The sequence below is a fragment of the Xenopus laevis genome, chromosome 6S (genome assembly GCF_017654675.1).
Source record: "Xenopus laevis strain J_2021 chromosome 6S, Xenopus_laevis_v10.1, whole genome shotgun sequence".
NCBI lineage: Eukaryota > Metazoa > Chordata > Amphibia > Anura > Pipidae > Xenopus > Xenopus laevis.
In genome coordinates, this window is record NC_054382.1 from 30027464 (window position 1) to 30055427 (window position 27964).

The following is a 27964-nucleotide window of genomic DNA, read 5'->3' on the forward strand; positions in this document are numbered from 1 at the left end:
AAATCACAAAAACGTCATCAAACAGATCAATAGCGTGACGAGTGCAACAGCCATAAACATCCATACCGGCGCAGACTTACCGGTAGCGGGCGCTAAGTAGCTGCACGCGATGCCAATAGTTTACGGGCAATGGAAACTCCCTCCCCTTATCTCCACCTAAAGAGAGAGAAGGTGGAGAAACCGCAGTAGTTGCAGCTGTCGCATCTTCTTCCAGCTTCTCGTTCCATTCACTGGGTGCCTGGTGAACTCTCTATCCGTGTTGTGGCTGCTACAGAGGCGACATTTGTATCGGACTGACTGGCTGAGTCACCACCATGGTGTGCGGAGGCTTCACCTGCTCCAAGAACTCCCTGTGTGTGCTGAACCTGCTCTATATTGTAAGTCATCGTGTGTTTTATAATGCGCTGCAGCCATTACTTTGTGTTCCAGCCAGGGAGGCAGCTGCCAGGGAACCCATTGCACCTGCGCTAGCGCCAGCCATTAACTCACTGCGCCTGGGAAACTTCTAACGCTGAGCCCTGATTCTTAAGCTGTCCATGGATGCAAAGATCTGATCGTTCGAATCCTCGAACGATCGGACTTCCCCATCTCCTGACCTGCCACTAAACATTCAGATCAAATAAAGTAGTAAAGGAACAGATCAGCCGATGTTCTGTCTCTGACAGCAATCGTACGAAAGTTATGTCTGACCAAAGCTAGTGACAGTCTCCCTCTGAAAATCGCAAATCTTTTAACCTGTCCGATCATCTGAATGACTGATTTCCGTGGGACGAAAAAATATTGACTCTCCACACATGGTCCGAAAATCGTACGAATCGAGGATTAGTACGATCGGATCTTTGCATCTATGGCCAGCTTTAAGGTGGCCATACACGGGCCGATAAAAGCTGCCGACAGACCGAGTCGGCAGCTTATTGGTCCCTGTATTGGGCCCTTCCGACGGGCTTCCCCGATCGATATCTGCCCGAAAGTCGCCAGATGTCGATCGGACGGGACTAAAAATCTCATCGGATTGCGGCCGCATCTGTTCGTTGATGTGGCCCCGCGATCCGACTGCCCGTTACCCATGGTTAGGATCCAATCGTTGGGCCCTAGGGCCCACGATCGGATTAGCCCAATATTGCCCATCTCAAGGTGGGCATATCGGGGAGAGATCTGCTTGTTTGGTGACATTGCCAAACGAGCAGATCTCTCCGTGTATGGCCACCTTTAGTTGCAGAAAGAGATCAGGGGGTAGCACAGATCACTATCCTGCTGGTTCCGCTCCATTTTCTTAGCAGCCTTGTATTTTTATTTCAGCTGCCCAGTGATCATTGTCTGTTCGGCTCAGTGATCACTGTCCCTGCCCTGCAGGGTTAGCCAGGTCTAATTTTCAAAAACAGCCAAAGTCAGTTAAAAATCAGCCCAAAACTAGCCAAGAGGCACTTCAAAAGTAGCCCAAAAATAGCACAATATGCGTAGTGAAAAAAAAGTCTAAAAAATAACTGAAAATATGTGAAAATACAGCTTTTTCAAAAAGATTTTTGGCCCAAAATTGTCTGAAATTGAGGAAAGTTACCAGAAAATGCTTAAGCGTGACGGGAGACTGGGGTGAGCCCAAGATCTGGTAACTACCGACTTCGACACAAGTCAGTCCCATTGCATGATAGGTATTGTAGTCTTACATTAAACTTTGCAGTTGGCAAATTGTTAAACAAAAACTACATTACCCAAAATGCACTGGGAGACGCAGGATTGGCACATTAGGGCAAAAAAAACTTTGGCTGGTTTCCAAAGTACAAACCAGACAAAGGCCTAAAAAGTACTGTAGCCCAAATTCATACCTTGGCTAGTTTGTTCTTTTCAAAACCCGCCTGGGCTTTAAATTAGTAGTGCAATTTGTCTGGATACCGCCCAACCTGACAACCCTGGTGCCCCGTGTCTCACTACTACGTGTTTGTGTGCCCTTTATCCTTCTCTCTTATCGTCTGTCCTTACCTTACCTGCTCTATAATAAACTGCTCACAGCAATTGTTCCACTGGAAAGTCATACTCCGTTCCATTACGTTTATGATATTGTTAACATTGGCACCTGACTTAATTAGGGCTCATATTGTGTGTTACCTGGCTTTATAGAATAATAATTGCTGGGGGCATTAGTTGGAGCTGTAGTGATGTAGAATATACACATTTGGAGCTAAAATAAAGATTGATGGCATGGGTAGCACTCAGCAGCCCTTGTGCCTCCTCTGAGCAATAATCCAAATGTGATTCCATGCTGATCATGGAGATACTGGGTACAATATATACCCATCACTAGTCTTTAACTCCCTATATGAGTGCTGCATAAATTACTTTTTGGCTATATAAAGGATTATAATAAATGTAAAGTATTGTTAGTGGCTCTTTGAAGTACAGTTCCTGGAGATTAGTCACCCGGCGACTATTTGACTCTTCTTCGCGGCGACTAATCTCCCCGATCTGCTTCCGTTGGCTAAAATGAAAAGCGCCTGGGGCAGGCACTCGGATCGCTTCAATTTTTGGAGTCGCACGTAATTGCCTCACGAGGAAACTTCGGCAAAACGAATCGCTTCGAGTGCCTGCCTACAGGCGATTTTCATCTTAGCCAGCGGAAGGCAGATCAGGGAGATTAGTCGCTGCGAAAAAGAGGCGACTAATCTTCCAGAATCTGCCTGTGTGGCCAGACCCTTACAGTGAATCCTCAGTGCTACATCCCTTGATTTTACGTTTGCCTGCATTTTACACTGCTTTTTACACTGCTTTTTGTGGTCCCACCAATATACTATGCATAAATCTTTTCCCTAATTTTACATTTTCCTGGAAATGGTAAAATTGGGGCAGCGGTGTAATTAGAGAGCCACCCCAACCAAAAAAACCCTCAGAGGGACCCAGCACACTTCCCCCCACACCTCCCACTCGATAATTTAAAGATGAACGGTGATGGGGAGGGTGGATTTTAATACTAGAGTGGAAGCTGACTGCCCCCCCCCCCGTTCCCTGTTCTTCCTCTATAGTTACGCCACTGAATAGGGTTTCTATTAAATGAAGCCTCTTTACACACTAGCTCTGGCAATGTATACGCCTATTAAATTCCATGGCTAAGCAGTGTGTGTTCTCCTTCCAACAGAAGGGTATCTATATTTTATTTAGAGTGGTTTGGCCCTTACTGACTAACCATGAAAATGCACTGGAACTGGAATGTTATCTTACTGTGCTTTTATATGTGGGTATCTGCTCCATTCTGTTACCTTTGTTCATTCACTGTATGCCTTTGTTATAATATTGCACACAACTTTATGACACGGTATAAATAAACAACGGTCTCCTGATACATCCTTTATAGTTATATATGTAAGCAAGAGTGATTGTGATACCTGCACGTGAGCTAGTCTGTAATTGTGACATCACATTGGTGACTCACCTTTTGTCCAGTAATTTTTATTCACAACTGGGGATGGCATAGTGTGTTAATATATATATCTTACTACCCATGTAGGGAATACAGAAATCACATTTTCTCTCTTATCCCTTAGCAGAGCAGGATGGTAGGTTCTGACATTGTTTCTTTATCCAGTAATGTGGCATTTGGAGTAATGCAGGCAGTTGGACAGTTAAACCATTGAGATCACAATTTCTAGTTGAAATAAAAGCAAATATCTCATTGGTTGCTATTGGGAAGTCACTTTTGCAATACAGCACCTATGTCCGTAAATGAGCTCTCTTATGGTTTGCCTATTGTTGCCCGATCCGTCTATAAATTATAGAAAAAGATATATCTATGGATTGCACACTCAGACTTATATAAACAAATCAAAATTGATTATATCATATTATTAAAAACTTAATTTCTATGATGTTTGTAAGTTTTTAATGATATGATATAATAAATTTTGATTCGTATATAGAAGTCTGAGTGTGCAGACATGACATGTTTCAGGAGGCTATGATTGGGCAGCCCCCCTTGGATTAACACCTCAGCATGCTAATGGGTGTGCGCTTTCCAAATTTCATTTTGACCGTCTATAAATTATGACCAGAACCATGTGACTTTCATAGTAATTGTTAGCAGTAATCTGACAAGCCAGACCTACCAACGCTGGAGGCTGAAAGCTAGAAAAATCTTATACATGTCAAGCATGCGCCATAGACTCCTGGAAGGGCACTCCCTGTTCCTGTGTGATTGGGACTCCTTGCCACTAAGTGATACAATATATTCAGCACAGTGTTACCTTTCTTTCTTTTTTTATCTGCACTGATACGTTTTACATGTGTGAACAATACAGGAGTGTACTGGTCCTTTAAAGCGGTGGTTCACCTTTAAGTTAAACTTTTAGTATGTTATAAACTGGCTAATTTTAAGCAACTTTTCTATTCATTTCTCTTTTATATAGTTTTTTTAAATGTATTTGCCTTCTTCTTATTAATTTTTTCAGATTTAAAATGGGGGGTCACTAACTCCATCTGAAAAAACAAATGTTCTGTAAGGCTACACATGTATTGTGATTGCAACTTTTTATTATTCATCTTTCTATCCAGACCCTCCCCTATTCATTTTCCAGTCTCCTATTTAAATCAAATTGTATTAACGAAGAGAAGAGTTAACTCTTAAAATATTAAAATACCCAGACTCTCCAGACACTCAAGTAGTATTTAACTAAATTTTTAAAAGAAGAAAGTCACTTTACACTCTGTGCACTATTTATATACTCCATTAATTTTCAATCTTGAAAGTAATTAATTGCATTAATCACATTATAATTTACAAATTAAATAGTAGAATTATGGAGATGTTTTTCAGCCAATGATTAATCTGAGCCTTACACATTATCGCCACTTAGCATTAATCAATGCGAATAAATCAGTATTGAAGAATTAATTGTGGTTAAATTGTAAGTGTTATCATTCTTTTGCGGCGTTGTCAAACACAATTCATAAAAACAAATAATTGAGTACATTTTTAAAAAGATTTATTTTGAGATCCACATGGTGAATACTGCGCATGGCACTTATTTATTACAATTATTTTAATTAAGTGTAAATTCACATTAAGCAACATTGTTATATCAAGTAGTTCCTGTAATCCAGTGTTATCAGTTTACCCTGGGGATTTTACAACGTATCAATTGGGTGTCCAGGCTGAAAGAGCTATTTGTTAAGCAATTAAATAACAACTGGATAGACAGGAACCAAGTAGCAATTTAATTGTGATAAACATAACTAAGGAAAGTGTGTATCAAGCACAAAAGGTTTGGAGAAGTTTATACAGTCACAAACAAGGTTTCTTTCTTTCTTCTTTTAAAAATCTTATTTAAATCAACACATGGTTGCTAGAGTAATTTGGATCCTAGCAACTAGACTGTTGAAATTACAAACTGGAGAGCCTCTGAATAAAAAGCTAAATAACTCAAAAGCCACAAATAATAACAAATGAAAACTAACTGCAAATTGTCTCAGAATATCCCACTCTACATCATACTAAAAGTTAACTTAAAGTTGAACAACCCCTTTAAGTCCCCTTTAAGGCCGCAAATCCCAGGTGACAATAAAATCCCTTACATGTGTAGGTTTTTCCATGTTTTTTAAAAATGCATTCTTTTTTTTATTTTCTTTTGAAAAAGACCAGGATCAGTTTTATTTTCTTTTTTAAATCTAGTTTCCATAAGGGGAAATAGATGATATTTACACTATACTTTCCCACACTTGCATGCCTGCCACTGTTTGAATGAACTGATACTTTCACAAACATTTGTTTCTGTTCCAAAGGGAATGGCATGGTTGAATTTGGAATATGCAGATCCCTGGGTGCCTTAGCAAAGAAAAAGGGGTATGGGTGAATTAGGAATACACAGAGGCAAATGGGTGGCTTAGTAAGGGACTAATTGCATGCCATTGTCTTTCAGGTAATTTGGGCCTATCATCATATAATTATGTGATTATTTTCTCTGTGTTATTTACAGTGTGGCAGCAAATGTGTAATACCTAGCAATTCAAATTGAGTGTGTTGGAAAGTCTGAGTAGCCTGCTGAAAATGAAAACTACATTGCATTTGTGATGGAAATGTTCAACTCGGTCAAATGGTTATTGGCATTGTGAAAATCAAATACTGCTTAAGGGCATGTACAGACGGTGGGTTGCCCTCCATTTAGCTGCTGTGCTTTTTAATATGTGCCAGCACACAGCTGAAAGAAGATCCTATAAATGTAATTATTGAGTGTAAGTTTGGCACTCGTGGTTACCCAAATCTGATTAAAAAGGGCATGCAAGGGCATATGTACATAAACTGAACTTTAGCTGCCCATATATGAATAGATCAGCTTGTAGGGATTTATGTCTGATTTGGTAACCCAAGAGGGGGTTAAAAACAGGCTGGTCACTTTACCTGGCACCCTGAGCCAATGTTCATATAACATAGGGCTGTGTGGCATCCGCAACCTGATGCAGCTCATGCATGAAATGCTTTTCCAGCCTTGAAGATCTGTGTCAGACCAAGCCTGATCATATGTCACCCCAACAGAACTAAAATGTCACTAGTGGCTCTCTGACCCAATTTCATTTGGTGAATATGCGTAGTGACCTGTTTAGAACCATTAATGCACCTAATTGCAATTACTATTTTCTACTGTATGAAGAATGGGGCCCATGAATCTGCGTGACCAGTAGTTTAAAGGGGAACTATCGTGAAAATGAAAATTTAATATAAGCTTCATCATACCAAATTAAAAGTTTGCTAAATACAATTAATTAAAAAATGATGTACCATTTCTGAAATAATCAAGTTTATCTTCACTATTCCTCTCTCAGCATCTGTTTCTCTTCATTCTCTCTTCATGCGGCAGTTGGGTGTCAGATAATCATTGACAGTTAGATCCAATATATCTTATAGGGGGCTCATTTTGCCTTTTAATAGAGCTCACTCTATTAAAAGCATCGGACATCATGTCTCTCTACATGCAGGATTTGTGCAAAAGGCAGTTATTTTGTTAGATTTTATTTGTAGTGGAATCAGTTATTTGAGTGAGCGCTAATACATCTGCTAGGAAAGGAAGCCGCACTATAAGATATATTGGATCTAACTGTCAAGAAATATCTGACACCAAACTCCTGCATGAAGAGAGAATGAAGAGAAGCAGACGTTGAGAGAGAGTAATAGTTAGATAGATAAACTTGATTCTTTCAGAAACAATCTTGAATATTTGATTATATTTAGAAAGTTTCTTATTTCAGTATGATGAAGCTTTTATTACATTTGAGATGGTTCCCCTCTAAGAACCCCTGCTTTATATAGAAAACAGGAAGCTGGAAGACAGAAAAGAAGATAATATATCTAGAGCACCTAAGTGGTGTCCATTATACAGACCTCTGTTGTAGGACTGCAACAGACAACATGGGGCTCATTTATCAATACTGAACAAATTTGCCCATGGGAAGTTACCCATAGCAACCAATCAGTGAATAGCTTTTTAAAGCCAGCTGCAAGTAGAACAATGAATGCAGCAATTTGATTGGTTGCCATGGGTTACTGCCCATGGGCAAATTTGCCCAGTGTTAATAAATGACCCCCATTTTGTCTAGTTGCTCAGAATTGTGACTCTGTAGCAGGAGGGGAGATACAGAACTGACTTTTAATGTCTAACTTACGTCATATAAGACATAATGATTTGTATGGCTGAATTTATAAGGTGACACAGTCCTGGTTGGAATAGTGACTCACATTCTATGTCACTGAGACTTCCACGTCTCCTGTCTGCACTGGCTGCTAGCAATTATGATAATTCTCAGTCACAGAACAGCAGCCAAGCAGATGACTTGCTGTTACTCGCTACTGCCTCCCAGGTAACAGGTGTACAGTCTGGAAGAAAGGAATCAGAAACCAGTTTTCCTAAAACTAAAATGCATGTGTGTGAACTTTGCACTCATGTAAAACTGGACTGGCAGCATGCATTCATCCTTCAATGTTATGTATCTGTATATCTATTTACTAAGCACTGCGCAATGCCAGTCTGGCCTGCCCTGTTCTGCCGCATTGTTGCATTACTTTCTCTACTCTGTCAACAACTACATAGTTGCTGTTTTTTCTGCCTGAATCAATCTGAACTTTATGTTCAGTATCTTTCACACAATGGGCTGCAAGGGATTGTAAACGTTTATCAAATTAAAGGAGTTGTTCGCCTTCAAAGTAACTTTTAGTATGATTGTAGAAAATAATACTCTGAGACAATTTGCTTTTGGGTTTCATTTTTATTATTTGTGGTTTTTTAGTTATTTAGCTTTTTATTCAGATGCTCTTCAGTTTGCTAGGGTTCAAATTACCCCAGCAACCATACACTGATTTAAATACGTGACTGGAATATGAATAGGAGAGTGCCTGAATAGAAAGACAAGTAATACAATGTAGCAACAACAATACATTTTAGATGGGGTGAGTGACCCCCATTTGAAAGAGTCAGAAGAAGAAGAAGGCAAATAATTCAAAAACGATAAAAAATAAAAGGAAGCGTAATTGAAAAGTTGCTTAGAATTAGCCATTCTAAAGTATACTAAGTTAACTTAAAGTGCACCTGTTATCCTTTAAATAGTTTCCCCCCATCAGGGGGGCTAATAGAGCCTGCACTCTGTTTGGGGGTAACAGTAGTTTTTTTTGTTTTTTTTTAATTGGGCCCCGCTTGCACTAACACACCCATGCACATGCATATAATGAGCAAGTTGCTTTTAAAGGGGAACCACCCTTTAAATTGCACTTGCATATAATGAGCAAGTTGCTTTTTATGGGGAACCACCCTTTAAATTGTATCTCTTTGTTAAAGGAACAGTTCAGTGTTTATAGGGAATAAAATGTATCTAATAGTAAGTTAGCCAAAAATGTCATCTATAATGGCAGGAGTGTCCGGATATCTAACATAACAGAGCAGAATACAATTTCCTGCTTTTCAGTGGCTATGCACTATAAGATCCGCTTGTTTGGTGACCTCACCAAGTGAGTAGATCTTTCTCCAATATGCCCACTAAAGGCAGGGCAATATCTGGCTAATCCAATCATTCAGCCCTACTTCCAAACGATCGGATTATGGTGATGGGCGCCTACGTGATGAGGACCACATAAACTAGCTGATGCAGTTCTCGATTGCAAAGGTAAATCAAACCTGCCCGATCGGTATCCGGATGATTTTTGGCCAGATATCGGTCACGGAGGCCCGTCGGAACGCCTCATACATGGGCAGATAAATTGCAGAATCGTTCTAGAGGAATAATATTGGCATCTTAAATCTGCCGTGTATGGCCACCTTAACTCTGAGTTAGTCAGCAACTTTAAGGAGTGCCACATGGGACTTAAATGTTCAATGAGTTTGCAATTGATCCTAAGCATGCAGCTCAGATTCAAAAGCCTACATTTATGTTTGTATTTATCCATGTGCCCCCCTCAAGTCACTGATTGGTTACTGCCTGGTAACCAATCAGTGGAAACCAAGAGAGAAAGAGAAACCAAAGTAGTGTTCTTTTATGTTAGACAACCAGTCACTCCAGCCTTTATAGATTATATCCTTTTATAGATTATATTTTTGGCTAACTAACAATATTAGAAACAATTTTTATTATACACGGCCTATCTATTTATCCAGTTTTTATTTTTATACTGAACAATTCCTTTAAAAAGAGCTGATTTCAGTGCTACACAGCAGCTAATATAGTATAAACCATTATTTTTCTATAATAAAAAGAAGTGGTTAAAAGCCATGTATAAAATACAGGTATTAGAATCAGGTTGTACCCAAATCAAAAGTATGGCAGAGAGCCTTATCCGGCTGTTGATTTTACTCTGTAAACAAGAATACAATTATAGTCTAATATATTTAACTCTGTCTTCAGGACCCACAGTCAGTGAAGCACATGTTAAGTTCTGCTGAGAATGCAGAGTTTACAAAATACAACCTGAACTGGGGGGGGGGATCTAGTAAGATATATAATACTGCAGAAATGCACACACCACTTTTTCTGTGTACATTTGAACATATTTGCATTTTATATCAATTTACTTTGCATTATCTTTGCACTTATTCACAGTTATATTCATCTGTAAAGAAAAGACATCTTTTTGTAGGTTCCTTGTAGACTGAAATGAAGGGAGCAGGTATCATTATATTGGTGCTTAATGAAGTGTCAGTGTAGCCAAAAGCCAGTAATAAATATGGCAGTGAATTATGCAGAGTAAGGAGACACAGAAAGCTCCTCTTGTTACTCGCAAGGCACTGGTGTCTCGTTTTCTTGTGCTGCCCATGCTTTTTGTTTCCTAAATTTCCAGTGCTTTCCCATAAGACAAAAAATACCCAAACCTTATTGCCTGCAGCAATGAAACTACAAATATCAGCATTCCCATGGCAAACACAGGGCTGCAGAATTGACATTGCCCAGTGCTATCTACTATGAATGTGCCTTTGTCATGTAAAAACACAGCGCCAGAGATCTGATGGCAATCAAGTAACAAAAAACCACCTTTTGTAATGCTGGCATGTATTGTGTATTAATCGGATTACATTAGGCAAATTATCACATGGGGGGGTGTATGAGTAAATGACATATACAAGATACAGTCACACTGATGTGACTTCAGTGCTCATGGGATGTAGTTTTGTAACTGAGCATCATTACAGTTAGCCATACGCAAACCAATATGTTGTCTATATAAGAAAGATGTTTGTAACTTTAACATCGACACAGCTACTATCAGTCTTTGTAACTAGCTGCAACTGCTTGTTGCTTAGTAACAGTCTTATCATTCATATACAGTGTAAGGGGACTCAAGCTGATGTACTTTATCTATGAAGCTACTTATAGTAATTTATTTTTTTTTTTTTTTTTTTTTGTTGAAACGTCTTTTAACCTCACAAATTACCTCCTTTTTCATAGTGTGGGCACATTTGGAATGGTCTTGGAATATTGTAAACATTTTTGACAAATAGATTACATACAACTGTATCTAAGTAGTAACAAAGTTCCATGAAATGTAGGTAATCCCCTTATATATCAATTTCTCTCTCCGCTGACATTTCAGCCCAGTTCCCCCTCCCTACGAAGGACTGTAAAATGTGAATTTAATAGCAATGTCGTGCACATTAATCTTACGTATGTGTGTCGCCATGGTTACTGCATGCATCCTTTGTTGGTGCTTTTGAAAGATTCAACTTCCCATTCACAAACTGCATTGACAAGGGGTTAAATAAGCGTCATGGTTTCAAGCCTATGAATAGAATTGTGTGTGGGGGGTGTATTCAGTGACTGCAAGTGGAACAGAAATGTGTGCTTTTCAGACACTAGGCTGGGTTTCAGTGCAAGCTTTCCCTATTCTAGTAGTTTCTTTATGGTCTGCAATTTGTTGGCTCTTCCACTTGGTGTTTTAGGTATACAGCATCTGTGTCATCCCATAGGTCATTGGCTGATCTGTTTTCTACTCTGCCTCAATGTTTTGGGTGGAAGTTTTACCTTTATATTGATTTTAATATCTTCCCAACATTATTATTGCATTATTATGGGATCCATTATCCAGAAAGCTTTGAATAACAGGAAGGCCATCTCACTTAGGGGCAAATTCCCTAAGCGGCGAAAATTCTCAAGCGACGGCTTTGCAGACATAGCGAATTCCCTAAAGTGCGAAGTTGCATCCAGGGCACCGAACGCTGTCGAATTTTCGCTAACGTTACTTCTGCAAACAAAGCGAAGATGCGCTAGCATTGGCTAATTTGCATACGGCGGGAATGATACAGTTACACGGATGTGTTGCAGCAAATACATTACATTATACAAGTCCAGGTAGCATTTGTTTTTAGATGGGGTCAGTGACACTCATTTGAAAGCCGGAAGAAGACTATGAAAAAAAACCAATGAAGACCAATTGAAAAGTTAAAAAGAATATGCCATATAGCATACTAAAAGATGAAATGACTTAAGGCATGGCGATCCGATTTATGGAAAGACCCCTTATCTGAAAACCAAGAATTCTGGATAACTGGTCTCATGCCTTTATTATTTTTGCTTTATTTCTGTAGTGCCAACACTACAAGGTAGAGGTGCTGACCATTAAGGTTCTGATTAAGACACATTTTGAAATAATATAAAAATTAATTAGGAAAAGGTTATTCAATAAATAGCAGATTTAACTTTTATAAGAATCCACAGACTGCGACTAGTTTGCTGTGATACAATTGCTGTATGAAACTGCATATTTATACTGGTGTTCTGTCTGATTACTAAACTATGAGGCCAGTGCAACTTTCATCAACATTGTTGCAATTCTAGCCACATACTCAGAGTTGGACTGGCCTGCCAGTGAGCCACACACCCGCAGCCAAGGGTATTTCTAATTATCCCTTCCTAATGTCCACAAAAAGAGTACCGTATATACTCGAGTATAAGCCGATCCGAGTATAAGCCGAGGTACCTAATTTTACCTACGAAAACTGGGAAAACTTATTGACTCTAGTATAAGCCTAGACACAACTACAGCCCTGTCTCCCAGCAGCGCACCTTCCGCCAAAGAGACTCCCCCAGCGATCGACCGGACTTCTTTGCAAAGTTGATGGTGACAGAGAATTGTGCAGAGAGTGCTGTGTGTCATAAAACCATCACTGATCTTTCGTATAACCAACAGATGGCGCTGTGTGATATTGCCATCACTGTTAATCCTTTATTCAACCAACAGATGGCGCTGTGTGATATTGCAGTTACTGTTATTCTTTGATATAATCAACAGATGGCGCTGTGTGATATTGCAGTCACTGTTATTCTTTGATACAACCAACAGATGGTGCTGTGTGATATTGCAGTTACTGTTATTCTTTGATATAACCAACAGATGGCGCTGTGTGATATTGCAATCACTGTTATTCTTTGATACAACCAACAGATGGCGCTGTGTGATATTGCAGTCACTGTTATTCTTTGATACAACCAACAGATGGCGCTGTGTGATATTGCAGTCACTGTTATTCTTTGATATAACCAACAGATGGCGCTGTGTGATATTGCAGTCACTGTTATTCTTTGATATAACCAACAGAGGGCGCACTGTTATTCTTTCATAAAACCAACAGAGGGCATTGTGGGATATAGCAGTCTCTCCCCAAGTGAACTGTTGGTATAGGAATGATTAAAAGTGACTGCAATCTCAGCTACTGCCCGCTGACCCGAGTATAAGCCGAGGTAGACTTTTTCAGCACATTTTGGATGCTGAAAAACTCGGCTTATACTCGAGTATATATAACAGCTCTATGTGCATATGTTTGTTTTGAAACTAGGCTTTATATTTCAAATGGGCCTAATCTGGCCCTGCACATACCTAGCTAAATCTTATCCGGGTCTACAAGAAGATTTGTAACCTTGGAAACCAGCATTTTTTCGTGCCAAGTTATGAATTTAGCAATCACTACAGGCACAGATTTTTCTTGCTGAGTGGAGCAATGGGACTCTCTTGTGTGCAATGCTGAAAGCTCACGCAAGCATTCTGGGTTTTTGTAAGCAGAGAGCACTGAATTTGCTACAGTATAGTATATAAAAAAAAAAATCAAATGTGTTCATTTTTTTTTGCTGATAGTATAGTAAAGGAAATCAATAGGGAATAGGGACTTAATACACAGTGGCGTAACTACCAGGGGAGCAGGGGGTGTTGATAATTTTATTGCTATGACCTCGTTATATGGAAAGCAAAACGGGCCTGCATCCGCACAGGGCAGATTGCACCACACTGTAGCCAGCTGCAATTGACTGCAGCCGCTAAGAATATCAGCGTTACTGGTAATACAGGGATTATATATATATATATATATATATATATATATATATATATATATATATATATATATATATATATATATATATATATATATATATATATATATATATATATATATATATATATATATATATATTTATATATATATATATATTTATATATATTTATACACACATACAGTATATTAGCTTTAGGCTGTGTTTTTCCAGATAAAAGATCAATGAACACTGGATCACACACAATCTCAGTAGTCAAATTGTGCATATAAAGTGTGTAGCTGTTGGTAGCAATTAACACCTCTCTTTCTCTCCTTTCTTTTTCTGCTAAGTCTCTTTTTCACTTCCCAAAACATGTTGCCACATTCTAATTTTATCTGTTGAAGGAAGGCTCTGCTTTCTTCACTGCCAAAGTGTGATATACTGCTACAGTGTACACACAGACGGACGTGCACAGACGGATGCGCACACACACTCTGAGTATGGCACTCAGGGGGAGCATAGGGCAGGCAGAGTATGGCACACACAGGGAGCATAGGGCAGGCAGAGTATGACACGCACACAGGCAACATAGGGCAGGCAGAGTATGACACACACACACACACACACACAGGGAGCACAGGGAGCATAGGGCAGCCAGAGTATGGCACACACACACAGGGAGCATAGGGCAGGCAGAGTATGACAAGCACACAGGGAGCATAGGGCAGGCAGAGTATGACATGCACACAGGGAGCAAAGGACAGGCAGAGTATGACATACAGGGAGCATAGGGAAGGTAAAATATAGCAGGAGGCGGAGAAACCTAACAGGACTCTAAGAGTGTGCTCATATTGTACTACATACAGTGACGTAATGCTGGTGCTTCTCCAGTAGGTACAATAGAGGTGTTACAGGTATTAACAGTGCAGGAGCTTACCATCTGAATTTGAGGTTTACACAATGCAGGGTCCAGTTACTCAGTAATGATACCTTTTAAAGCTTACATAAGGTAGGCAGACTTTCATGTGGGGGGGGGGGGCACACAGACCATGGGCCGCCAGTTGTACAGCATTGCACTAGGTAACAAAGTTTTGTTTACTGACATTTTATTAAAATAAACAATGGTATATAGTGCAGCCAGCATAACACCACAGTCAGATGCCAGCTATCACAGCCATGACTTATAGGCTTGGATATTCACAACCTTCCTAGAGGAGATGTACAGCTCTTTCACAATATCCCCTGGTATATCTCAATGAACATAGAGTAATGCAACAATGCTGCCTTGTGTTGCCCTGTGGTCTTATTACATTCATTCAGCTGCACAGAACAATCTATTGTCCTGCAGGAATTATACTACACTGTATATGAACCTGGCAGTTGAAAAACAGTAATAGTATTAAAAAAAGTCTAGAGCATTTGTGTGAAATGAGCAGCTTTCTTTTTGTCTGGTATTCCCTTGTTTATTACTTTCTACCCCAAAGTGTCTCTTGTTTTATTTTCCTCTAGTTACTTTCTCTATACCCTTTCCCACAACATAGTAACAAAGTAAGTTAAGTTGAAAAAAAGACACACGTCCATCAACCTTTTAACTCTATTTTAACCTGCCCTACTGCTAGTTGATCCAGAGGAAGGCAAAAAAAAACCCCATTTGAAACCTTTCCAATTTGCCTCAGAGGGGGAAAAATTCCTTCCTGACTCCAAAATGGCAATCGGACTAGTACCTGGATCAACTTGTTCTATGAGCTTTCTTCCATAACCCTGTATTCCCTCACTTACTAAATAGCCATCCAACCCCTTCTTAAAGCTATCTAATATATCAGCCTGTACAACTGATTCAGGGAGAGAATTCCACATCTTCACAGCTCTCATTGTAAAAAAAACCCTTCCAAATATTTAGGCGGAACCTATTTTCTTCTAATTGGAATGGGTGACCTTGTGTTAGCTGGATAGACCCACTGGTAAATAAAGCATTAGAGAGATTATTATATGATCCCCTTATATATTCATACATAGTTATCATATAACCCCTTAAGTACCTCTTCTCCAGCGTGAACCACCCCAATTTGGCGAGTCCTTCTTCCATACCTTTTTCCATCTTAGTTGCCCTCCTCTGTACCCTCTCTAATTCAGTGTCCTGTTTAAGCACTATAGACCAAAATTATACGGCATTTTCTAGATGGGGCCTTACCAGTGCTCTATACAGTGGAAGAATGACCCCTTCCTCACTAGTGTGTCTGTTTCCCTGGGTTTGTCTTTTCTCTTGAGATTCTTCAGCTCTTTCTGGTTGCCTTTACCACTTCTTGTCCTCCAGACCTCCCTATGTATTCTCTCTATAACTCTGATCTTCCTCCATGTGCCCAGAGTACCCCTCTACCATGAAAATAGAGCCAAGCCTGAAAATAATTCTTATTGACTCAACTCCCGCTTTTCTACTTTTAGACAGTATGGTAATGAGCAAACATCACATGAATCGTACAGGTCCAACTAGGCCATTGCACAACTCTTTGTACAGAACTTACTGTGAAAGATAAGTCTACATACTTATACTCCTCTTTTGGTAATCATTGTAGACTGAGCTGTTTAGTCATTACAATACATTTTAGCTGCAAAAAACACAAAATGCTTGTTAATTTTTACATTGTATGATTGCCTATGAAAAAGCTAATGTGAAACGCGTGTCGGCAACTTCTTGTATTTTTAACTGAATTTATTTATTTTATTTTTTTTAGAAAAATCTTGAAAAACTGTTTTCTATTGGTTCTTGCTCAGAAACCGTTTCTCTCTCTCAGCAACCTGCTTTCCCTAATAAGGGCCCTGGGATTTGTGGTTTTGTAGGATTGCTAGTTCTCTTATAAGTCAGATAAGATAATATTGAGACCACAGTCTCAGAAGCCCTGACTTCTCCAGCTTTGTGGGGTCTCGAAGATATAAAAAAGATAAGATAGCCTTAACGGGACTTCTCCACCCACTATTAATTTCCTCTTTCCTACTTTTTATGCAATCTGAGCAAGTATATGAATTTTTCTGGGTGAATTGATATTCTTAATTCAAGCACGTATTCAATTTATAACTGATTAATTGGATATTTTTATGTAAGAGATAATGAATTATAAACTAATCTAAAGCTGCTAAGAATTGATTACGCAAGTCACCTTAAGTTGTAAATAGCACCAAGGCACTTTAAGGGGTAACAATGAAAGTAAATGAATTAGACTAATTTATTGCACTAGCACTTTAAATAAATACAGATTTTTAGCTCAAGCACCACCTAAAAGGGTACACTATTGAGTAATAATACAACAATATTCTACACATTGACACGAGGTGCAAACATCCTATTTTTGTATAGAAGCCGTGGTTTTAAAAAAACGTTTTTTCTGAATGTGAATATGCTTTGATTGATAAAGAAGGGATTTCTTTTTTCTATTTAATTGTATGATGATGATCACAGTCTCCCGACATACTTTTCTAGTTTAGCTCAACTTTGTTTTTTTCACAATGTTGTATTTTTTTTTCCAAAGGAAATTCCAGGCTTTGGACTTCCTAAACAGTTAACCCCACAACGTGTCTTTTCCGTCTCACACATCATCAAATGCATAAATGAAAGGAAAGGATGTGCCATTCATCTTTCTTTGCATACCCTTGAAAACTGATTGCTTTGTTTGGAATGTTTTTGCTGTTCTAAAACACCAGTTTAATTAAATCTTGGCCATCATAAATACATAATTTTTTTTATATATTTTTTATCTATGTAATTTTTATCCATTGACTACATAAGGCCATAAAATGAAGTCATGGATAAACTAAACACATAGAAATGTGACCCATATATCATAAATGATATGCCCTTCAACAAGTAGTACTTAGGAGGCCAGTGGGCCATAAGGACCGCTAAGAAGCACACTAGGGGTGAAGATGGCAAAACAAACGTCAAGTAATAAGGCACCAGAGGGGTCAAGCAAAACAAAATGAAGAAATCAGATATAGGGCTGACAGGCAAGAGGTAAGCATGGCCAGGAACATGCCAAAAGAGTCAGGAATCGAACAAGATAAAGCACACCCAGAAACTCGCAGAACCTAGTCTAGCATCAGTCATCATTTCTCAAAAAGTCTCTCACTCTTCATGTCTATTTCACTTGTGTCTTTGCAAGTTCTGGCCAGCAGAATCGAATCTGAATCCTAATTTGCATATGCAAATTAGGGGCGGGGAGGAAAATTAGGTAACTTTTTGTCACAAAACAAGAAAGGAAAAAATGTTTTCCCCTTCTCATCCCTAATTTGCATATGCAAATTAGAATTTGCTTTGGTATTCTTCCGAATCTTTCGCAAAGGATTCGGGGGTTCGGCCGAATCCAAAATAGTGGATTTGGTGCATCCCTTAATAAAATACAGGATTTTGATACATAAGGCCCCATGTCTTAATTTTTTCTTTTTTGTGGTTTTTGAATTATTTTGTTCTTAGTTCAGCTGCTCATCAGCTTGGTATTTCAACAGCTTTCTGGTTGTTAGGGTCCAAATTACCCTAACAACCAGGTGGTGGTTTCAGTGTGAGACTGGAATATGAAATAGTTTTATGGCCTGAATAGAAATATAAGTAACAAACAAAAAGCATAAAATTGAAGCCTTGGGAATCGGATTGAGAATAGAAGTTCAAATAAGCCAAGACAAATCTTTGTCTTAAATGTCTATGGTAAAATTTGTCTGAAACATGAATTTCCTATGTAAGCATTGTATAGTTATTACAGTAGCTTGTATATTAATGCAATGTATTGTTTTCTAGATGGTCAGCCTGCTGCTGATCGGAGTTGCAGCCTGGGGAATAGGATTTGGCCTCGTTTCCAGTTTGCGAGTGGTTGGCGTCGCCGTTGCTGTTGGAATCCTACTATTTCTCATTGCTCTGGTTGGGCTCATTGGAGCAATTAAACATCACCAGGTGTTACTGTTTTTTGTATCCTTTTAGTGAATGAAAACCAACTCGTATTCTACAACAGAGTTTGATTTATAAACCTGTTTCATTCTTTGTAAAGGCTATAATTTGGCCGTCTAGAGCCAGCAGGAGGCTATTTCTGAAAAAGATACTTAGTCTGGTGTCCGAATTCTCACTTATCAGTCAGTTTTAATAGTTTTATAGACAACTGTGGGTGCAGACACAAAAGCAAAGTCACAATACCAGTTGCTGAAGTTATTAATACAAACCTGTCGAGATTATGGAAAGTCAACCTGACCTAGGGTTGCCACCTGGCCGGTATTTTACTGGCCTGGCCGGTTAAAATGATGGCTGATCTCAATGTTATTAATAGGGAAAAAAGATAAATATATAGGAAGGCCGGTATTTTTTTTCGGAAAAGGTGGCAACCCTAACTGGACCATAAAGCATAATTATTACAGCCCACAGATATAGCTAGCATATCTAAGGACAACATCACCTATGGTCACCCTATTGTCTGAATACTAAAATGAGTAAGTATATGACCCCTCTCTGGAATATCTTTCAAGTGGCTAAATAGCACTTTCTTACAACCACTCTTATAACAACCTTCCCATCAGCTCTATTAGGTGTTTATATGAATTGAGATACAGATTGTTGATTTAAAGCTGGTGTCCCAAATTGCGAGAGGTAGGTAATACTGCCCCTAACATTGCTAGTTGCCCTGGCTAAAACACTTGAATTGTGTAATTGTGCAGAAATGCTTTTGTATGCATTTTTAAAGATTATGGGGTAAATTCACTAACCTGCAGAAATTCGCCAGCAACGGCTTTGCTCACATCGCCACACTTCGCCAGGCGAAAATTTGTCAGGACACCGCTAATTCACTAAAATGCAAAGTTGCGTCCAAGGCACCGATCGATGGCGAAGTTTCGCTTGCGTTAATTAGGCAAGCAAAGCGAAGTAGTACGGCGGGAAGTTAAATTTCAATATGTTGCAGCAAATACATTACACTACACAAGCCTGGGAAACCTTAATAAAATAAAATAAAGTTGTTATAATGCCCTACACATGTGCCCAGTGTATAGTTTGTGACATATGTAAGGAAATGTAGGGGGGAAGCCGGGTACCCTAAAAAAAATTTATGATCTTTTCAGCCTGAAATACTGAAAAATCACCAGCATTTTTTGGCTATCTACTCTATTGCCCTTTGCCTGGTCTGAGGTGGCGAGGCAAGTTGGCACAAGAGGTAACGTTCATTAAAATACGCATCCTGTTGAATTTGCGTTACGTCCATTCGCGGAAATTCACCTGGCGTTAGATTGCGAAGTAGCGCTACAGTCTATCTCCTTCGCTAGAGAATTTATGCCAGCACCCGTTAGTAAATCGGCCAAGTCCCGAAATGACGTCACGCTGGCGAATTTTCGCCAGTGTTAGTCACTTCGCCCTTTAGTAAATTTCACCTGATGTGATTTGAATGCTTTTTTTTTAGCAGAGGCAATTCTCAGTATTGTTTATGGCAGGGTATTTTTTGGCATTTTGAAGCCACTGCAAAATGTGGGCGACAAATAGTACTGTGTGCCATTACCCTAAACCTTCATTAATACACAAATATTGTCAATGAATAAACAGTGAACGGGCTAGTTCTGCTCTGGGTGTCCTGTGTATCCTGCGGCTGCTTAAAACGTAGGTGTGTCTGTGAGTCACTCTGTAAAGTAATGGAGTGTTTGGTTAGTGGGTGAAGCAGTGTGTTAGGATTGGTTTCTGATTATGATTAGACATTACATAATACATGTAGTGTTTGTCAATGACATGTATCAGCTTCATAAAAAGAAACATTTGCATTATAAGAAGCATAAATCATTTTTTTGATGTTATGACCCCAGTTTTTATGTTTTCCACAATTGACACGTTTTGTGCGGACCCATTATGACAAGCTGCATTTTTTTTTTTTTAAATCTTCCCAGATTTTACACTGTTATGACAATTGTGACTCAAAAAGTGTTCTACTGTATATGTATACAAAATAAATATCCATAGTGTAATATGTTTAGAAATGCCAGACTTTTCCTGACTTTTCATGATATTGTGTCTTACCCGGTGTTTTGTTGGCATAGTTTAATGGGTACACACAGAGAATACCATGTAGTGACCAAAGTGATGGCCACAGGTGAGATGTGCCTAAATATCACTGAAACAAACAAGAATATTAAGTTAAAATGGGAAAATGTATATGACCATATGAGAACTGTTAGTCATCTGTCCGGCAATGAGCTAAATCATAAGCAGGGTCATGAAGACAAGGGAGCAAAGCTTGCCTAAACACACATTCACTGGCTTGTTTAAATGAAAATAAGCTTGTAACAAGTAGCAATTCTGCCGGTAAATGACAGGGGTTATTAACAAATCTCTGCAGCATTACTATTCGTTTTTATCTGCAGTGTTCACAACCGTACTACCGTAAAGGGGTTTTGACATACTATATTTCAGAGGTTTCAAGGACCTTAACTTCATTTCAGTACATGATCATCCTATTTTTGGTCTTCGTTGTACAGTTTTCGGTATCGTGCGCATCTCTGGCCTTAAACAGCGATCAGCAGGTAGGTTAATAAACTGCTCATTTTCTTTTTATGGTCAAGTCTGAAATTCTATGGTAGAGATACTTTTGGGGGCAGATTTATTAAGGGTCGTATTGAAAATTCAAATTTTCAAATTTTTTTTTATTGTCAAAACTCAAATTCAAATTGTGAATTATTCAAACTCGATTCAAATTTTAATTTTAATTTCGAGATTTATCAAACCATGGCCCTCTAAAAAGTTGAATTCGACTATTGACTGTATAAGTCCATGGGAGAGGTCCAGTGACCATTTTTATGCTGTTAGTAGCCTTCCTGACATTGGATTTGAGTTTAGTCGAATTCGATTCGAGTTTCTGGTCGGTTGTCCGAGTTAGATATTCGATTTCTTTATTAAATAACCCCCAGTCGAATTTCAAGTATATTTGAATTTAATAGCATTAAAAAAACTCGCATGCATTCGAAATTCGACCTTTGATAAATGTGCCTCTTGATGTTGCAAAAAATCAACTAACATATCTTTCTGCTTATATGAAAATAATTTTCTTTACAAATGACTACTTTTTTTTTTTTACCCAATTTTGAGTCTTTTAAGTAGAACTAAAGCTCAACGCTGAATTAGACCCAACAAGCTACATCTTACATTTTGGGCTTCTGTACAATCCAATCCAAAGCCCTTTAGTATCAGTTTCAATGAAGATGGCCACTAACATCAATCTTTGCTAATATTTTAATTATTTATGCCAATGCCTTAAAGGACAAGGTGATATTCAATAGGTATTCGGCTGAATCTTCACAAAGGTTTAGAGGGGTTCAGCAGAATCCAAAATAGTGGATTTGGTGCATCCCTACTTGTGCATGGTTTCAATAAACTTGCATATTGTAAGAACTAATGTACCACTAACTGGAAATAGAAAAGGTAGAAATTCGAAGTTTACTAAGTTTTCCATGACCCATGTAAGCACATTGGGCATGCGGGCTTTAATAAGTTGCATACCTTAAATAAAATATGGGTTCAGATAATGTCTACAACATACATGCTCATAAACGGTGGCTCTTATCCGCCTAATCTATGTTTTTAGAAACAACTTTTGGAAGTCGGCTGGAACCATACAAATGGAGCTCATACTGATATTGAAAGAAGCCTGAACTGTTGTGGATTTAAAACCTATTCTCAAAATGACACCTGTGGAGCTGTAAGTATTTGATCGTGTTTTTATTTAAATAAAATGAAAAGTACAGTGGAGTAACTTGGTTCTCCTCCCCCCCCAACCTACTCGAGCTGCACCTATTGGCCCACACCATTATTTTAAAGTAATACTAAGTTAATAGATGGTCGAGAGAGGGACTATGATACAGCAGACCGCTGACCCTCTGTTGCCTGGGCCCCACAGCAATTGCGGAGTCTGCTGAATAGGTTGTTACGCCACTGGAAAAATACTGCCTCATTCCAAAAATCATAAGCGCAGTTTTATAAACTTTATGAGGGCAAGGTAGTAATGGTTTCAAAGTTTGCTCTGTCAGGAAACAAACAGTAACCAATCAGTAGAGCAGCAGATAAGAATAAACTTAAAGGGAAGGAAACCTAGTTGGCGCAAAAAACCCCCTCCCTCCTCCCCCCTGGCCTACCAGTCCCGCTGGGCAAATGCCCCTAACTTGTTACTTACCCTTCTGCGCAGGTCCAGTCCAGGAAGTTCACAGACGACATCTTCTTCCACGCGATCTTCTTCCTGCTTTGACCGGCGCATGCGCAGTAGGAGCATTTCGCCGGTACGATCTACTGCGCATGCGCCAAAACACCGTTCAAAGCAGGAAGAAGATCGCATGGAAGAAGATAGTCGTCTGTGAACTCCCTGGACTGGACCTGCGCAGAAGGGTAAGTAACAAGTTAGGGGCATTTGCCCAGCGGGACAGGTAGGCCAGGGGGGAGGAGGGAGGGTGGGCAACACACGGGAGGGGGGGGGGAGGGTTTTTGCGCCAACTAGGTTTCCTTCCCCTTTAAGAGCAGTAAATACTATGAACGTATTGGTTGTTATGTATGTATATTTTTATTTGTATAGCGCTCCTTGAGGGCAAAGCACTGTACAGCAAAACAATAAATTAGAAGTAACAAACAAGTGGTCATTGAAATAAAATGTAACAATAAGTGCATCATTAAAAATACAATTCACGTAAATATAAAATATAAATACAGATTAAGTGCTCAGTGTCAGGGAGACAAAAAGCTGTAGGACCCTACCTCGTAGAGCTTACAGTCTAAATGGGAGGGTAACAGACACAATTCGGAGGGGTATTATTGTTATGGGTTTTTATAGTTGAAAATAACCTGTTTCCATATTTCTACCATTTGTTTCTTTTATTATCCATAAACAAATATATGCATATGCATGGAAATCCATATTGGACATGCAAAGTGGCCAGTGTAAACCCTATATAAACGGTTTTTATCTTGTGTTAGCAACGTAAATAAAATGTTCTTTTATGCGGAAAATGTTTTACCTATTCTTTTAATTTTATATAAAAACCTGTGTATATATTTTTTTTATAATAAAGCACTTATGGGTCTTTGTTTTATTTTTACACTTACTACCCACTCACCCCTTCCCTCTTTGTTGTGCCTCGGGCATAGTGATAAACATAATTTCATTAAACAGATTGTTTATCTCTTATCTGATAAACTACATTCCCGCAAAGTGACCTCTGGCTGTGTGCAAGATTTTCTGTGCACTTCATGATTCCATTTAGGGGTGCAACAATACCAGGGCGTATGGAAGGGTTAGTTGACCCCAAACTGAGCAGCACTTTCAATATATGTTAATAAAATAGGTCATCTATCTGAAGTTTTTGGTTAACCATAAAACAATTTTGGTGTTGGGAGTAAGGGATTATAGAATATCCCTATGTCTGTTTCCAACTTTTTTAACAAATTTCTATAAATAAAGTCGGTGGAATCCCATAAAAAAAAATTATTCACTATGCTTTACAGCAGTGATGCCCTACCAGTAGCTTGTGAGCAACATGTTGCTCTCCAGACCCTTGGATGTTGGTCCCAGTGGCCTCATAGCAGGTGCTTATTTTTGAATTCCAGGCTTGGAGGCAAGTTTTGGTTGCATAAAAACAAGGTGTACTGCCACACAGAGCCTCAATGTAGGTTGACAATCCACATAGGGGCTACCAAATGGCCAATCACAGCACTTATTTGGCACCCCAAGAACATTTTTCATATTGGTGCCGCTCCCCAACTCCTTTTTCTTCTCAATGTTGCTCAGGGATTCAAAAGGTTGGGGATCCCTGCTTTACAGTATCAGAAAATGGACTGTATTTGTAAATCCCCGTTTGAGCTTTTTTTATTCAAAGACAAATCTCTAATAACATGATGTTCCTTTAAGTGATTTCTGTCTGATGGCTTCTCTTCCATCTTGTAGACCTGCACACAGGGTTGCCATCCATGCGGTCCAATAATTGAAAAACATGCAGAAGAAGTGCTAAGAGTTGTGGGAGGAATTGGTTTTTTCTTCAGCTTTACCGAGGTGAGTCAAGCAACATGCAACCCATTCAATTTTCAAAAGCAAAATCGTTTGCTTTCCACCATATAGTAACTGCTGCCTATTAAAATCTGCCATCAGAAGGGGAATAAAATGTTAAATGACCATTTATAAAAAATTCCATGTGAATGTTCTATGAGGGGACTGTCATATTCATGCAGCAGTATTTTATCTGGACAGGTTGAGAAGGGACAGTCGTGTTTAGGAACTTCAATTAACAATTAAAAAAGCAGACATATCTGTTAAAAAACAACCATCATGACCTATTGGTAACACTTACTGCACATATTCCAATCTAAATATATTCCCTCTCATGTACACATGGCTACTTGTATTTAAAAACAACAGTGCTCTTTTACATGATATCAGGATTGTATAGGACTCGATTGCCGGTACAAGTACAGAATGCTAAAATTGAAACACATCTTGGCATTCACCAACTCCCTTCACACAGGTACAGTACTTGTGCCAGTACATGCTCCTGTGCAATATACAGCAGGCACTAAGCCTTCATGCAGTTGCATTCGTGGTCACGACAAGGGAACCATGGATATACCGACAGTTTGAACCTGGTGGTAATTCCACGGTTCCCTTATTGGCTGGTGTCCAAAGCCACAGCTGAAATGTGGAATGTTAATCAGGTAATAATTCAATTATTGATGCTTTGGGGATCAACTTTGAGATTTACATCCAAATATTGCACTATGTTTAGCAATGAGCCCTTAGATGAACTTTCAGGATCTCTGCACTTTTCTCATAAGCAGCACGCACACCAACAACATGAAAGTTTTTTAAAAGAATGACAATTTAATATAGTGTTTTACTAGTAAAACTGGCGTATTTGCTTCAGAAACTCTACAATAGTTTATATACAAACAAGGTGCTGTGTAGCCATGAGGGCAGCCATTCAAAGCTGAAAAAGACACAGGATACACAGCAGATAACAGATAAGCTCTGAAATATACAACGAGATTCTTTAGGGTTTCTCTGTTATCAACTATGTATCCTGTACATAAATGGCTGCCCCCATGGCTACACAGCAGCTTGTTTGTATAAACTATAGTAGTATTTTTGAAGCAAACACACCAAATTTTATCAGTGTAGGACAACACGACATTATATTGTCATTTCCTTTTTGTCATTGTCTTTTTAAACACTTGCATTTTCTGGTGTTACTGTTCCTTTAAAAGGCCTAAACAAATTAACTTTGAACCTGAAATGTGTTGGTTAATCTGATCTCCCATCCAGCTTTATTAAGATTGTATTTTAAATTGGGTAATTATATGACAACGGTGTCTCTTTGAACATTCTTTCTGAAAACAGAAACTGGCTCAATGTGTGGGCGTTATGAGTAAAACAAAGCTGCTGTACTATACTTTTATTATATGGGTCGTGAATTTCACTCCAATGAAATTGTTTTGCAAGTCTGCAAATATGAACAAAGAACCTCACAAGCAGGATTATACAGCTGCTTGGAGGATACTGGAAGCTGCAGTTTCACAAGAGCTGGAATGACTGTGTTTGACTTTTTCAGTTTTTATGCACTTGATAGAATTGGGTTACAGAATATTTTCAGCTGGGACCAGGTTGTTGCTCATCTATAAATGCTCCTCCCAGTAACCAGTTTAATTACAGTAACTAAACATAGTAAACCAGCAGTGCCCATACTTTACTAATGTGAAGTCTGCTTTTAGTGATGTTGTCGCATTATGATCTACATCCATAAAAGGATTGTTAGCATTCTGTAATTTGAGAAAATGTGTGTTGATATATTTAACAAACAACTATTTCTTATGTAACCTTAATATAATTAATATCTGAAAGAAAAGCATGAGACAGGTGGGTGATTTAGACAAGCTGTTTGTTGACAGTGTCTTGAGATCAACTGATCACCAGCTAAAGGTCAAATTATTAAATCCTGATCTGCCTTTTGGACACCCCGGTATGTAAAATGGTTGTAAAATATGTTGTATTTACAAAATATGTGTGAGTAAAATCCATATTGATTTGCTTTCACAGTTTTCACAGGAGCTTACCATCTTGGATTTTGTTAGGAGTGTCCGTACATGCTCAGTGTGGTCTGAGCAGCTGCTTAGGGGTCGTCACAATTGATCAAACAGGTTAAATTCTGTTGCGTTCACAACTGCCATGTCTGAATTAATTACTAATGGTGTGTGTAGATAGATAGATAGATAGATAGATAGATAGATAGATAGAAATATCTATAAATAGAAGTCGCACACAGGTCTTAGCAGGAACAAACTAATTTTATTAACAATGCCCTCAAAGGCACAACTAATGTTTCGGCTTTAAGGGCAACTTCTACTTACAGATATTACTTTACTATTTTGTGGTTGGCACCCAGGCAGAATATACTGATCTATCGTGAGTGCCGGTAAGCTGTCTTCTAGATAGACAGAGAGATATAGATAGAGATCTATATAGATATAGATAACCTCCCAGTCAAATTGTGAGTGTATTCAAATGAAAAAAAATTCACGCAATCACAATGCAGTTTCTAATGGAGCCCATGGGACCTCTTAATGACTTTTTCTTTCTTTTCTTCTTTTTTTTTAATTTTTTTATTTTTTTTGCAGATTCTTGGAGTTTGGCTGACTTACAGATACAGAAACCAAAAGGACCCAAGAGCAAACCCCAGTGCATTTCTTTGATTTTGACAACCCTAAGACTACTCCTTCATTCCTTTATTTAATGCATCTCTGCAGCTTTCTTGGTTGCTGTGGTTGATTTGTTTAAAAGACACTTCTTCAACTGTGAATTTTTTTTTTCCCTTTTCACGGGAAGTAGAAAATATGATCTCAGTTTAATGGCTGGTCAAAATGAAAGAATGAAGAATCACTGACCATTGACACTAAAGCTTAAAGCGCTCTTACCATTATTGGAGCCTCTTTGGGATATATTGGTTTATACGTTGTAGATAAAGTAATGTATATCTGTCCCTCTCCCAACAGTAAGGCAATGCTCATCAGTTCACTATCACATTTATTTGTTAAACTTTTTAGAGCTGTTTTTTTTTTTTAATTGTTAATGTATACATTCTGTGTAGCAATTGCAACTATTAAGTTCTTTTAGTTCCTTTTTTTTTTTTTATACCCGTGCTCAATAAATCAAAATCATGTTATAAATTGTATAGC

General features: G+C 38.6%; 1 protein-coding gene across 1 annotated transcript; it reads left to right on the forward strand.

Moving 5' to 3' along the window:
• The first annotated feature begins 193 nt into the window (after positions 1 to 193).
• Positions 194 to 27962, forward strand: tspan13.S (tetraspanin 13 S homeolog). The gene is given in 6 exon segments (NM_001095046.1): positions 194 to 377; positions 18542 to 18709; positions 21208 to 21288; positions 22347 to 22460; positions 24690 to 24794; positions 27407 to 27962. Coding segments are annotated over 6 exon segments (606 nt in total). The 5' UTR covers positions 194 to 314; the 3' UTR covers positions 27482 to 27962.
• Positions 27963 to 27964: the final 2 nt, after the last annotated feature.